Below are 13,306 nucleotides of genomic sequence, written 5' to 3'. Positions count from 1 at the left end.
GACACAAAGGATCTGTGAAATTAAAGAATTTGTCTAAGACATCTCAGCTAAAAGTGGGAAAAAAAGCATACAAATCCAGGCAAGACACCCGCTATCTCTCAGAGAACAAAAAGTCACATTTCTCTTGCCGAAATAATCTTACCCTTAAAGTCTGTCACTTTGTTATCATTTGCTATTTCAACATCTGGTAATAATAAGAGCAGTGATTATTAAAAATATACCAAAAGAAGCTGTTTGCATAACCCATAAATGTTCGAGGTTTCACGGTCATGACTTTCAAATAGAGAAATGACAACACATGCGAAGGAACAGATACGTTGAAAGGAGAATCTGAAAGTGGCACAGTTAAAATAATTTGCAGGTAATTTTAGCACCAAGAAAGAAGTCCTGTTGCCAGACACTGCTAAAAAGGGTGGTCCATTTCCATGTGCTGTATTTAGAAAGGCAGAATGTCATTGCAAAATAATTTTGTTGGGAACACGGGTGAGCCTTGAAACTGTGAAGCAGGTTTTAAGACTACAGGCCTGGGCTTCCCTGGTGGCACAGTGGTTGAGAGTCCGCCTGCCGATGTAGGAGACACGGGTTCGTGCCCCGGTCTGGAAAGATCCCACATGCTGCGGAGTGGCTGGGCCCGTGAGTCATGGCCGCTGAGCCTGCGCGTCCGGAACCTGTGCTCCGCAATGGGAGAGGCCACAACAGTGAGAGGCCCGCGTACAGCAAAAAAAAAAAAAAAAAAAAAAAAAAGAATATGAAGTTGTTTTTTTTTATAAATTTATTTATTTTTGGCTGCATTGGGTCTTCGTTGCTGCGTGCAGGCTTTCTCTAGCTGCAGCGAGCGGGGGCTACTCTTCCTTGTGGTGCACGGGCTTCTCATTACGGTGGCTTCTCTTGCTGCGGAGCACGGGCTCCAGGCGCGCAGGCTTCAGTAGTTGTGGCACGTGGGCTCAGTAGTTGTGGCTCGCGGGCTCTAGAGCGCAGGCTCAGTAGTTGTGGCGCACAGGCTTAGTTACTCTGCGACATGTGGGATCTTCCCTGACCAGGGCTCGAACCAGTGTCCCCTGCATGCAGGCGGATTCTTAACCACTGTGCCACTAGGGAAGTCCTGAAGTTTCTTTTGGAAGTGATGAAAATATTCTAAAATTGACTGTGGCTTGTATGCTAAAAATAATTTATTTATATACGTGAAATGGGTGAATTGTGTGGCACATAATTATATCTCAATAAAGGTGTTGTTAAAATTAAACAAAAAGAGCAAATGCCAGAAAGATGAGGAAGAGGGAGAGATGGCCTGGAGAGGCAGGCCAGGCGGTCTGAGAAGGCTTCATAGCAAGTAAGCTCATCTATTCATTCATTTGTTCATTCACCAAGTATGTACTGAGTCCTGACACGCACCAGATATTGTTCTAGGGGCAAGGGATACAACAGGGAATAGAACAGAGTCCTTGCTCTGAAAAATAAAACATAGTTAGAAGATGGAGAAAATAGAGAAGGAGCTACCTGGTGGTGGTCAGAAAAAGTCTCTCCCAGGAGGCAGTACTTAGCTGAGACCTGAATGAAGAGTGGGAGCAAACCGAGCAGAAGGTCTAGAGGAAAGGCATTCCAAACAGAGGGAACAGCAAGTGCAAAGTCCTCAAGGCAGGAGTATGCTCATGTGTTTGAGGAAGAGTAGAGAGACAGAGTACCTGAAATGGAAGGAGAGAGAGGAAATAAATAGGAGAGCCAAGCAGGGGCCAGATCAGGGAGGGATTTGCAACCATGGCAAGAGCTTTGGAGTTTCTCCCCAGCACGATGGAAGGGTTTGAACGGGGTGGTGGAATGTGATTTACATTTTAGGAGGATCACTAATTGTTCTGAGTATAGTCTGTGAAGGTAAGAGCAGAGACTCAGAGACCAGTTAGGAGGCTGCTTCAATAACCCCAGGGAGAGATGACAGTGGCTAGACTAGAGTGGGAGCAGAAGGCTAGAGCCAACAGGATTTGCTGGTGGATTGAATGTAGGATGTGGGTCAGATTACAACATGAAATGTTTCAGTTTACGTTTGCATCAATATCCTGATTGTAAATTGTATCAGCAGAGGGTTCAGTCTGGTGACCTGCTGTATGTGTATGTGGATGTGTTTTAATCAGCTTTACTGAGGTGAAATTCACATATAATGAAATTCACCAATTTTAAATATACAGTTTGTTGAGTTTTGATAAATGTACATAATCATTGATATATATACTACAATCATGATACAGAACACTTTCATATCCCTAGAAAGTTTCCTCATGCGCATTTGCCATCAATCTCCACCCTCCATTCCAGCTCCCGGAAACCACTGATCAGCTTTTTGTCCCTTTAGTTTTGCCTTTTACAGACTGTCATATAAATGGAATCGTATGTCTTTTGTGTTTGGCTTCTGTCACTTAGCATGCTTTTGATATTCATTCATGTTGTGTGTATCAGTAGTATGTGCCTTTTTTATTGTTTTACAATGGAATACAATGGATCATGCCTAGCTTGGGCTGCCATAACAAAATGCCACAGATGAGGGGCTCAAACAACAGAAATATATTTTCTCACAGTTCTGGAAGTCCAAGATCAGGGTGCCAGCATGGTAGGGTTCTGGTAATCCCGGCTTGCAGACACTGCCTTCTCTCTCTGTCCTCAAATGTGGGAGAGAGGAAGGGTGCAGTAATCCCATCACTGGGTCCCCACCCTCATGACCTCCTCTGAACCTTATTATCTCCCAAAGTCCCCATCTTCAAATACTACCAAATTGGGGGTTAGGGCTTCAATACATAAATTTGGAGGGGATACAATTCAGTCCATAGCACAGTGGAATACAATAGACCACGATTTGTTAATTCATTCACCAGTTAATAGGCATTTGGGTCATTTCCAGTTTGGGGCTATGATAATAAGCTGTTGTAAACATTCGAGTACAATTTCAGTCTAGGCCCTGAGCTAAAAATCACAATAAAACCTTATCACTGCTAAACCGTCAAACTGCTATGTAGTAGCACAAGTTCAGCTTCTATTTCTGAGCAAAAAAATCACAGAACTGATGAGTCCATGAGAGTGAATGAATTTCACTGCTGACACTGAGACAATGAAAAATGATAGATTCAAAATATTTTCAAGGAAATAGCTGCTGACAAATAATACAACGAGTAACTACAGGCTTTACACACCTTACATTTTCACAAGTTTTTTAATTTGTCTAAGCCTTTTTTCTGCTTCACACATATTTTTGCCACCATTCGTTGTGTAATACATCTTAGCAGATTCCACTTCAGGTTGTACTGATTTGTGTTTTCTCACCTTCTTAGGAAATAGTTTGTTCATTCAGACTATTCACAGAGGGCAATTTGACAGTAACTTCAAACTTAGCATTGACTCCTTGAATAAACAAGACTAACCGAGCATTATTGGTAACATCTGTTAACTCATCAAAAGCCACAGAAAACTACTTGAAATAATTTACCTTGATTTTTAATTGATTATTGATGTTGCTTTTCATGTCCTCATTTCTTCTACCCCCAAATCTAATCATAGTAAACAAGTTAATTTTCTCTGGACACATTTTGTCAGCTGCTGCAATCAAGCCCAATTTAATTAAATCACCATCAGTAAAAAGGCTTTCCTTGTTTGGCTAACAAATGAGCCAATCAGAAATTTACTTTGGTTGCAGCTTTGTTTTCAGTCTGTACATTTGTGAAGAAATTCTGATGTAATGAGCTATTCAGTTTCAAATATCACAGATGATACATTCCAGTTTTAATTTTCTAATTTTTCTGATGGTTGTTCTCCTATGGGTCGGCAATAATGTGGTCAGCGTTTAGTCTGTTAATGTTGATATATACTGTATTCTTTTAGCATAGCAATAGTGTTATTGCATAATAAACACAGTGCTTTTCCACTTATTCAATAATGGAATAATTCACATTCCACTGCATTGTTGTTCAGGCCTACATATCTTCCCAGCTTCTCCTTCTGCCCCATTCTGCTTCTCTCATCCTTTACAGAGGTGTGAATCTTAAGGGCATCCCCCCAATAGTCATCAGGTATTTTAAACTTGTCTCAGAGCCAGCTTCCAATAGAAACAGGAGTATGGGAGCGGTCTGAGAAAGCAGGTGATGAGATAGGGATTTGGAGCTGTATTACTCTTTGCTAGACCAGCACTGAGGACCTCCTCACTGCCAGTAGCTGGAATACAGATAGCCCTTCACATAAAGTGGTGGTTCAATTGTTACAGCTTTCACTGGTGGTGAATTGGGATGCTTTGCCTGTGGAAGGGAATATGCTAGGCATTTGAGAGGTACAGGGTAAATAGTAACTACAAGACAATGGCATTGGGTGGCAATTGCTAAGCTCCACTGATGCCCTAGAGAAAAATATAAAACACTAGGAGTGATTAACAGGCGATTGAAAACCATGTGTAAAAGTCAGAGGGCCTCCTTGGCAGCATACAATGAAGCAACATTTAAGGATCTAAAGGAATCCCATCATTTTTCCATTCAGTTCATCAGTATTGTCCCTGCAGAAACCAGACTAAACCTAGAGGATGACAGTGGACTAGCTCACACTCACCCAAGTAGTAGCTCTATTGCAGCCACCACACCAGTTTGGGTATTTTGGCTAGAGCAAATGAACACAGCCTCAGGTACATTTTATGTGGATATTGATTTGGTGAATAAGTCCTTTCCTATCCCTATGAGGAAAGTGGATCAGACACAGTATGCATTCATATGGAACATCAACATTATACATTTATAGTTTTGCTCCAGAGCTATGTTAACTTTCAACTTCTGTAGTAAGACAGACTGAAGAGATCAAGACCATTTAGACATCCTGCAAAACATCACATCCTGATCTGTTACAACAAAGACATCATATTAACTTAGTCAGATGGACAAAAGGTGGCTAGCACATTAGAGGCCTTGGTCTGACACATGTACTCCAGAGGGTGGGAGATAAATTCTTTAAGGGCGCAGGGGCCGATAGCATCAGTAAGATGTTTAGGGGTCCCGAGTCAGGGGAATGCCACATAACCCATCCAAAGAAAAAGATAAATTATTGTACCTCCTACCATGAATAAGGGAGCATAACGCCTGGTAGTCCTCTTTGGGTTCTTGGCGTGGTATATTTCACACCTGGACATATTGCTCTGGCCCATAAACCAGGTGACACAAAAGGCTGCCAGCTTTAATGCAGCTCAGGGCAGAAAATGGTTATACAGCAGGTCCAGGCTGTAGTCCCAGCAGTCCTGCTATTAGGCCATTTATGTTTCCATAGCTGGTATTAGTGCTATCAGTTGTAGAAGAGATGCTGTGTGAAGTTTATGGCAACCTCCACTGGGAATCACAAAATAGGCCCTTGCCCCTGGAGCAAGGCCATGCCACCTACAGCAGAGATTTATGTGTCTTTTGCAAAAAGGAAGCTGGTGTAACCACACCAAGTAACCATATGTCAGAAACCACCCATCATAAGCTGGGTTCTATCAAACCCACCAAGTCATAATATCAGGTAGGCAGCAACAGTTTGTCCTAGGATGGAAGTGGTACATCTGGAATTGAGCACAAGTAGGACCAGAGAGCATAAGCAAGTTGCCTGAGCAGGCAGCCCAGACCCCATGTTATAGCAGCACCCATCCTCGGTTCACACTTACTGCTCTGTGTAGGATCCCTCACAACCAGCAGACAAGAGGAAGAAAATCCTGTATATGGTTTATGGAGAGTTGGCTCAGTATGTGAGTTCAAACTGAAAATGGATGTCAGTTGCATTGTAGCTCCACTCTGGGGTGACCTTGAAAATAGTGGTGAAGGAAATTCTTCTTAGTGGGCTGAGCTTCAGGAGGTGCACCAGATCATCCACATTGTGTGGACAGAGAGGTGCCCCAAGGTTAGGATATATAGGAGCTCAGGGGCGGGGATGAATGGCCTACATGGCTTAGTAGGGGCCTGGAAGAAGAAAGATTGGAGGATTAGGCTCAAAGAGGTCTGGGATAGAGACACAAGGATGGATGGGTGTGTGGAAGTTGGCACCAAGTATGAAAGTATTTGTATCACATGTTAACACCCACCAGCAAGCATTCACCATGAAAGAGGCACTAAATAAGCAAGAAGACAAAAAATCACTTGGCCAGATGACCTCAGCCAGCCTCTGCCGTCGGCAACCCAGTGCTGGCACTAAGGGTACATGAATGAAGTGGCCACAGTGACAGCAAGAGAGGCTAGTATGAACGTAGTAGCATGGGCTCCCCCTTAAGAAGGCTGTTCTAGCTACTGCTGCTGCTGAATGAGCCAGCAATATGGTACCATTCCTCCAGGACACCAACTGGCCAGGTGGTGACATGTTGACTACATTGAACCCCTTCCACCCTGGAAGAACCATGATTCATCCAGATAGGAATTAACACATATTCAGGGTACTGTTTACCTTTCCTGCCCCCAGCCAGCACCACTATCTGAGGGCTTATCAAGTATTTGATTCACCAGCACGGGATCCTACATAACATCATGTCAAACCCGGGACCTAATTTATTGCAGTGGAGGTGCAGGAATGAGTCTGTGATCACAGGAGTCACTGATCCAGTCACACACTCTACCACCCTGAAACTGCTGGCCTGATAGGGCACCAGAATGACCTCCTGAAGGCCCACTTGAAGCACCAGCTTGGAGGCAATACTTTATGAGGATGGGGTTCATCCTCCAGGATGCCATGTGCCTCTTGAATCAAAGACCTTTATACGGTGCTGTGTCCCCAGCAGGAAGAATACATGGATCCAGGAACCAAAGGGTGGAAACAGGAGGGGCCTACTTTACCATCACTCTCAGTGAGCTCTCGCGGAGATTGGGCTTCCAGACCTCACAGCTCTGGGCTCTGCAGGGTTAGAGGTCTTTGACTCCAAACTGGGAATCTTCCACCAAAGGACACGGTAAGAGTCCCACTGAAGTATTTAGCTACAGATGCCACCTGGGCATTTGGGGCACCTTGTATGCAGGGACCGGCAGGCAAGAAGAGGAGACGTCATCTTGGCCAAGAATGATCCACTTGGGTGCTTCTCAGTACTCTCTTGCCCACTTGTGATGATAAATGGACAAGTACAACAACCCTGGCCTAAGAAGGGCCTGGTGGTCAAGGGCTCAGATCAGCAGATAAACCACTGAGCCCAGAGGAGGTGCCAGCTGATGGTAAGGGGAGCTTAGCATGGCTGACGAGGAAGGATTGTGGGCCCCCAAGAGAGTGGCAGCAGCTGGGGCTGTAGTTCATCCCACTAACTCTCCTAAGTTTTCACCAGGAATCCTGGAGAAGCTGCTTCTGAAGCTGGCCTGTGAAGAGGAAAGAGGTGAGGTGAGCTGTTTCTCCAAAGAGACTGGATTAAGTCTTCAGGGCCTGACTGTGGCAACTCCTTCCTCCCTCTCCCCACCCTCTCTCACTCCCTTTTCTCTTTGGACAAACATTTCTACAGACACTCACTAAACATGAACCGGATAATAAAAATCACGGGGTCTTGCCGTCAGAGCAGCTCATAACTGAGGGGGAAACACAGACGCCCGAGTATCTACAGGGAAATCCCTCTAAGTTAGACGTTTTCGTACACACATTTCGGTGGTTGTTGACCTGCATGTGAATATAGAGCTCCCCACCACTCCCCGGAGAAGTCCCAAGGGGCATCCCCTCTGTGCTCATGCGCAGGTCTGCCTCTTCCTTGGCTCTGTCTCGGCTCTGCCAGGAACCACCCAGTCTCCGTTGGCATCGCGCCTCTGCTGGGCACAGCTGCTGCTGATTCACCGGAGGCTGGGTGGTGCCAAAGCTGCCCAGTGGGAGATGGAGGTGGGGAGGGGGTGGGGAAGCTCCTCTCCTCTTTTGTGTTCTGCTTTGTCATGGGTGGGGAGGCAGGGGAGGAGGTGGCTTTGTGGACCACTTTTTTACATCGTTTTTAGTAAAATACCGCTTTCAGTTTTTACTTAAAGCACCCTTCCCTCTTCTTTCCACTTCCATAGGACTGAGTCCAACTGGGAAACTGGGTTGGGAGGCAAATGCAGTGATATACGGAACACTAAACGGCCCCTCCCACATGCAGACTCATTGAGGGGGTCCCGAGCCCCAGCCCACCACGTGGGCGCAGACATATTCTAAGTGGATGTAATGTATGTTCAATTTATGGTCACAGAACCAGGAGAGTGAAGAAGAGGAAATGGTTCGTTCATCCTAGAGGGTCGGGGAAAGCCCCACAGAAGAAATGTCATGTGAGCTGAGTGTTAAATGTGGAATAGAGGCCTGCTGAGTGGGGAAGGGAATTCCAGACAGAGGCAAGAGCAAAAGCCAGGCACAGGGCCCTTCGAATGTTTGCTGGCTCAGAGTTCTTGCTCCAGGGAATTTACATTCCCTTGCAGGGAGATTAGCAAGAAACACAGATGAATAGAAACGTGCATCCTGTCAGGTGGTGATAAATGCCAAGAAGGAAAGTCAAAGGAGCCGACTGAGAGTGCGGAAGGAGGGGGGCTGTTTTATGTAGGGTGGCCAAGGTCGACCTTTCTGAAGATGTGGCTTTTGAACAGAGACCTGAATGAAGTGAGAAAAAGAGGCACGTGGGTCCCCAGGGGAGAGCGTTTCAGGCAGAGGGAACAACGGGAGTGCAAAGGCCAGAGAGGGGAGCTGCTTGGTGTGTTCAAGGAGCAGCGAGGTCTGTTGGGGCATAGTGACAGAGGGGGCAGTGGTAGCAGAGGGCTTTAAGCAGAGGACACAATCAGTCTGCTGTTTGGAGAGGAGACTTCAGGAGGCACAGGTATAAACAGAAAGACCAGTCAGGAGGTTCCTTCCATGATCCAGGGGAGAGATGATAAGGGCCTGAGGGGAGGTGGTAGTGGTGGAGGAATGAAGACATGTTCGTGGAAGTCGTTGGATTCTGGACATCTTTTGAAAGTAGAGCCAGTGGGATTTGTTGGTAGACTCGACAAGGATCGAAAGGTAGATGGTTACAAAATTGGGAAGTGAGACAATTTCTGAGTGTATCACTCCCCTGCTTAAAGTCCAGACTCTTTAGCAAGTCACTCATTGATTTGCGGATTCATCCAACAAACACTGATTGAATGCCTCCTGTGAGCCAGGAACTGTGCAAGGTGTGAAGACACATTAATAAAAAAAAGTAGGGTAGATTCTGCCTTTACGGGTCTTACAGTCAGATGGGTGAGACAGACAAGTAACCAGGCCGTTACAACCAATGTGGCAATTGGCGCTATATACAGGTGGAGTACAGGCAGAAATAGGGGCATGTGGAAGAGAGGTCTAATTCAGAGTTACTGGGGGAAGGAAAGTCCAAGCTGAAATGTCAAGAATGAATAAGTATTAAACAGTTGAAGGAGTAAAGGGGAGAGGGAGGGGGAAGAGAGTGGGGAGGCAGAAGGAATAGGGTGTTGGAGGATGTGAAGGAAATTCTGTATGGCCATGGGAGATGGAAAGGGGGTAAAAGAGGAAGGAAGAGATCAGCTCACACAGGGCTTATACATCATGTTAAGGGGTTTGCATTTTATCCTAAAATCAATGGGTAGCCATTGAAGTGTATTATTCAACAGGGGAGTAACATCACCAGTTTGCTCTTTTGAAAGAGCCCTTTGGTTGCAGTGGGAGATGGATTGAAGACTGGAAACTGGCAGAAGAGTAAAGAATCAACTGCAGCAGCGCAAACACAGAGCGTGGTAGAGAGTCCTGGTTGGATTTGGGAGCTGTTCTGGGAGTGGAATCGCTAGAGTTTAGTGACTCATAGGATAGGGAATAAAGGAAGAAACAAGTCAAGTATGACCCCCAGGTTTTTGGCTTGAGCAGCTGGGTGGAGGTGGAAAGCTTTCCCTGAGAAAGGGCATACAGGAGAAGAATAAAGTCTGGAAGGGAACGCCCAGTCAGTTGTGGATATGTGGGTCTGAGGTGTTGAGGAACATCTTGAGGAGGTGCCCAGTAGGCAGGTGGATAAGCTGATCCAAAGTTCAGAAGAGATTTGGCAGTCAAGAGCACTGAAGCCAGGGTGTGGGTGGGCCTGTCCGGGGATGGGAAGAGTGGGGAGAGAAGAGGGCTAGGGTGGGGCCGCATGTTACGCCCTCATTCAAGACCTTTCCCAATCTGCTTCCTTCTACAGGCAGCACACAGCATCCTGCCCCTTGTCCTTGGACCTTCCTGTCATGTTCCTTCCCTGTTTGTGCTCCGGAGGTTCCTCCTTCTAGAACCCAGCTCAAATTTCACCAATTCCAGGAATCCCTCCTCCCATAATAGTAATGATAGGTTTACTCGTATGTTTCCTCCAGAGTTTAGCGAGGTCAACATTTTATGCATCCTTTTATTATATTCCCCTGACCCGGAAAATGTGTTTAGCACATTGCAGGGGTTAACATTGATATCCGTGAGCAAATGAACAGGCAGAAGAATGATTAGAGTGAGAGAGGTGAACTTCGTCCAGAGGTCTGGGAAGCCAGGACAGTGACGTCATCAGCTCAGTGGGAAAGTTCAGTCTAACAAGCGTTGTACACTGGGGCTGGCAGACAGTCTGGGCTACGGTCAGCGGCAGTTTGACCGCTTTGCCCGGGCCTTTCTTTAGCCTGGCTTCACCCTACGTCTCCTAGTTAAAAGCCTAACCTTTGCCCCACTCCCAAGTCCAGCCCCTAACTTTCCGCCGGCCCCATTGGCTGCGCGACCGCCCAATGGGCAGGCAGAAACCGCGAGCTAGCTCTCCTCGCCGGGGAGTCCGCTCTCGTTCCCGAGTCTCGCGAGTGTTACGGTGACTCGCGGAGGCGGTGCAGTTGGGTACGTTCACGGCTAGTGTGAAGCGGACGGGTGCAGTGACCATGTTCCGAGCGGTGGCTCCTGGGCAGTTCCGGCGGGCGGTGAGTCCGGGCGGGAAGGGTCGAGCCCGGTGACGGTCCAGCCTCGATCTGCTGTCCCTGTGAAGGTCTGGGCGAAGGTCGCCGCCACCCCCGGACCTGACTGGCCCTCGCGCTGGCAGGCCCAGCCCGGCCTGGGGCTCGGGCTCAAAGTTCTGGGGCCTGCCCTTGCCTCCTTTCGGGCCGCCAGGTGGGGGTCGAGGTTAGAGGTCCCAGTACTGAACCTGCGCTCCCGCTGCCCCACCTCTTCCCCGTTTTCTTCCCAGCCCCTCTCCCAGCCTCCAGCACTGACAGGCCGCCAGTTTCTCCACCTTTGGCGGGGAGCGAGCAGCTGAGTCCCCGGGGAATCTTTACCCGAGGGAGGAAAATGTCGCCGCCGGCATGTCCTCTTGGAAAAAGTTTAAAACCTGAATTCAGCTTGGAAGGTGACGTTTCTGGAAGAATTAAACATTTTCCCTGGGTGCATTGCGGCTCTTCGAATCCACTCACTGTCAAGTGCTGGGGCGAGCGAGGGGCAATGTGGTTTTGGAAACTTGATCTGCTCTCTGGCTAATGGAGCAGTGCTGCGTTTAGGTGATTGTGCTGACAGCTGTAGGCAATTTTGAAAGGCAGGCGTCTTTTTACTGCAAGCTGACCTGCTTTTAAACCAGCACACTGCTGGTTAAATAGCTAGGGAACGATATTGGTAGCGGTAAGTTTTTGATGCTTTCATTAGTTACAAACCATGAGTTTACCACATTTTGCTATTGTGAGAAAGACTGATAGAAAATATGTGTTTGTCCTAATGCTATGGGACAGTAGTATTTGGAGATTGACCAATTACAAGTCAAGTAACAATTTATATTGTAGATTCTGTAGATATTCTGATGGTTAAGTGACAAGATTGCTAAACTTGGGTCAGAAACTTTCCTGACGTTTTGTACTTTTACTACAGTTTTTCTTGTGCATGCATGTTTTCATACCCACCGCTGGGATTTTCTCCCTGAAACATAGTTGGCAGTATTTCTAGATATCTGTAGGCCCTTTTCTTATGTATTCTTGTTCCCTTAAAAAAAAAAAAATCCCAACCCCGCCCCTCCCCGCCTTCCCCTCCCCCCATACACTCAAAGTTCAAACCCACATCCTTCAGGTCAGTGTTCAGTCTTCCCCAGAAATTTTCCTCAGGTGACTCAGACATAAACAAGTTAAAGTCATGGATTTGGGAAAGTTCCAGGTATCAGAGCCAGATTCTTACCTATACAGTAATTGGAAGGTAGTAATGTGGACAGGTTAGAAGTCTGGCATAAGTGAAATAGTTGTGGAGGGGGAATTTAGGACTCAGTTATTTTGTAGCACTAACAGAAAAAAATGGAATGACTAGCTTAAGTCATTATAAACACTGCCAATATACATGGGCAGTAATTCCAAATCTTTACTGTGGTTTGCCAAAGACTTTGACCTTGACTTTATTTTCAGAGTTTGAAGTCATGCTAAGTAGAGTAGCTCCTCTAAAGTCATTAAGAACATTTGAGAGATTTGAATTTCAAGAGTATAGGAAAACGGCGGGAACACTTGTAAAATGGATACATAAATACACATACATATTTAACTTTAAAAATTTAGAAATTTCAAGCTTACAGAAAAGTTGAAAGAATAGTACAAAGAATTCTCAAAACCCTTTGCTGAGTTTCACCGGCTGTTAACAGTTTGGCACATTTGCTTTCTCCTCATATAAACATATTATTTTTCTGATATAATATGTATGTTGCAGACATGCTCTATACTCCTAAATAATTCAGTATATGTTCTATGAACAAGGAGGTTCATCTTTCATTATCACAGTATAATTGGCAAAATCAGTAAGTTTAACAATGATACAATACTATTATCTGATCTGTAGATATTACTCAAGTATTACCAATTGTTACTCATTTGTAGCAGTATTTTTTTATTGTTGTTTTTTAGTTGAAGTATAGTTGATTTACAGTGTGTCAATTTCTGCAGTACAGCAAAGTGATTCATTTATATATGTGTGTGTGTACATATTCTTTTTTATATTCTTTTCCATTATGGTTTATTTCAGGATACTGAATACAGTTCCCTGTGCTCTACAATAGGACCTTGTTGTTTATCCATTCTCTATGTAATAGTTTGCATCTGTAGCAGTATTTCTTATTCTGGTCTAGGACACTTTGGGATCATGCCTTGCATTTAGTTCTCATGTCTCTTCAGTCTTTGTTAGAAAACTCGTCAGCCTTTCTTTGGCTTTGATGGCATTGACATTTTTGAAGAGTACAGGCCTTCTATTTTGTTGACTGTCCCCCGATTTAGGTTTGTCTGGTGTTTCCTCTGATTAGTTTCAGGTTATGTACTGGCAGCAGTATCACAGAAGTGGTATTGTGTTCTCAGTGCATCATATTAGGAGGCTCATAATGTTGGTTTATCCCATTATTGGTGATGTTAATTAC

General features: G+C 45.6%; 1 protein-coding gene across 2 annotated transcripts in view; it reads left to right on the top strand.

Moving 5' to 3' along the window:
* The first annotated feature begins 10,700 nt into the window (after window positions 1–10,700).
* The window catches only part of ETFA (electron transfer flavoprotein subunit alpha), a 92,073-nt gene continuing 89,467 nt past the window's right edge, over window positions 10,701–13,306 (top strand). The window contains exon 1 of one of the 2 annotated variants that reach the window (XM_007462444.1): window positions 10,701–10,862. In XM_007462444.1, the coding sequence (XP_007462506.1) occupies window positions 10,824–10,862 (39 nt within the window). In that variant the 5' untranslated portion in view covers window positions 10,701–10,823. The remainder of the gene's footprint in view (window positions 10,863–13,306) is intronic. The other variant, XM_007462445.1, reaches the window with a different exon arrangement.

Source organism: Lipotes vexillifer, unplaced genomic scaffold (genome assembly GCF_000442215.2).
Source record: "Lipotes vexillifer unplaced genomic scaffold, Lipotes_vexillifer_v1.1 scaffold1456, whole genome shotgun sequence".
Classification (NCBI taxonomy): Eukaryota; Metazoa; Chordata; class Mammalia; order Artiodactyla; family Lipotidae; genus Lipotes; species Lipotes vexillifer.
Note: the sequence above shows the minus strand (reverse complement) of the source record. Positions and strands in the feature narration are given on the sequence as shown.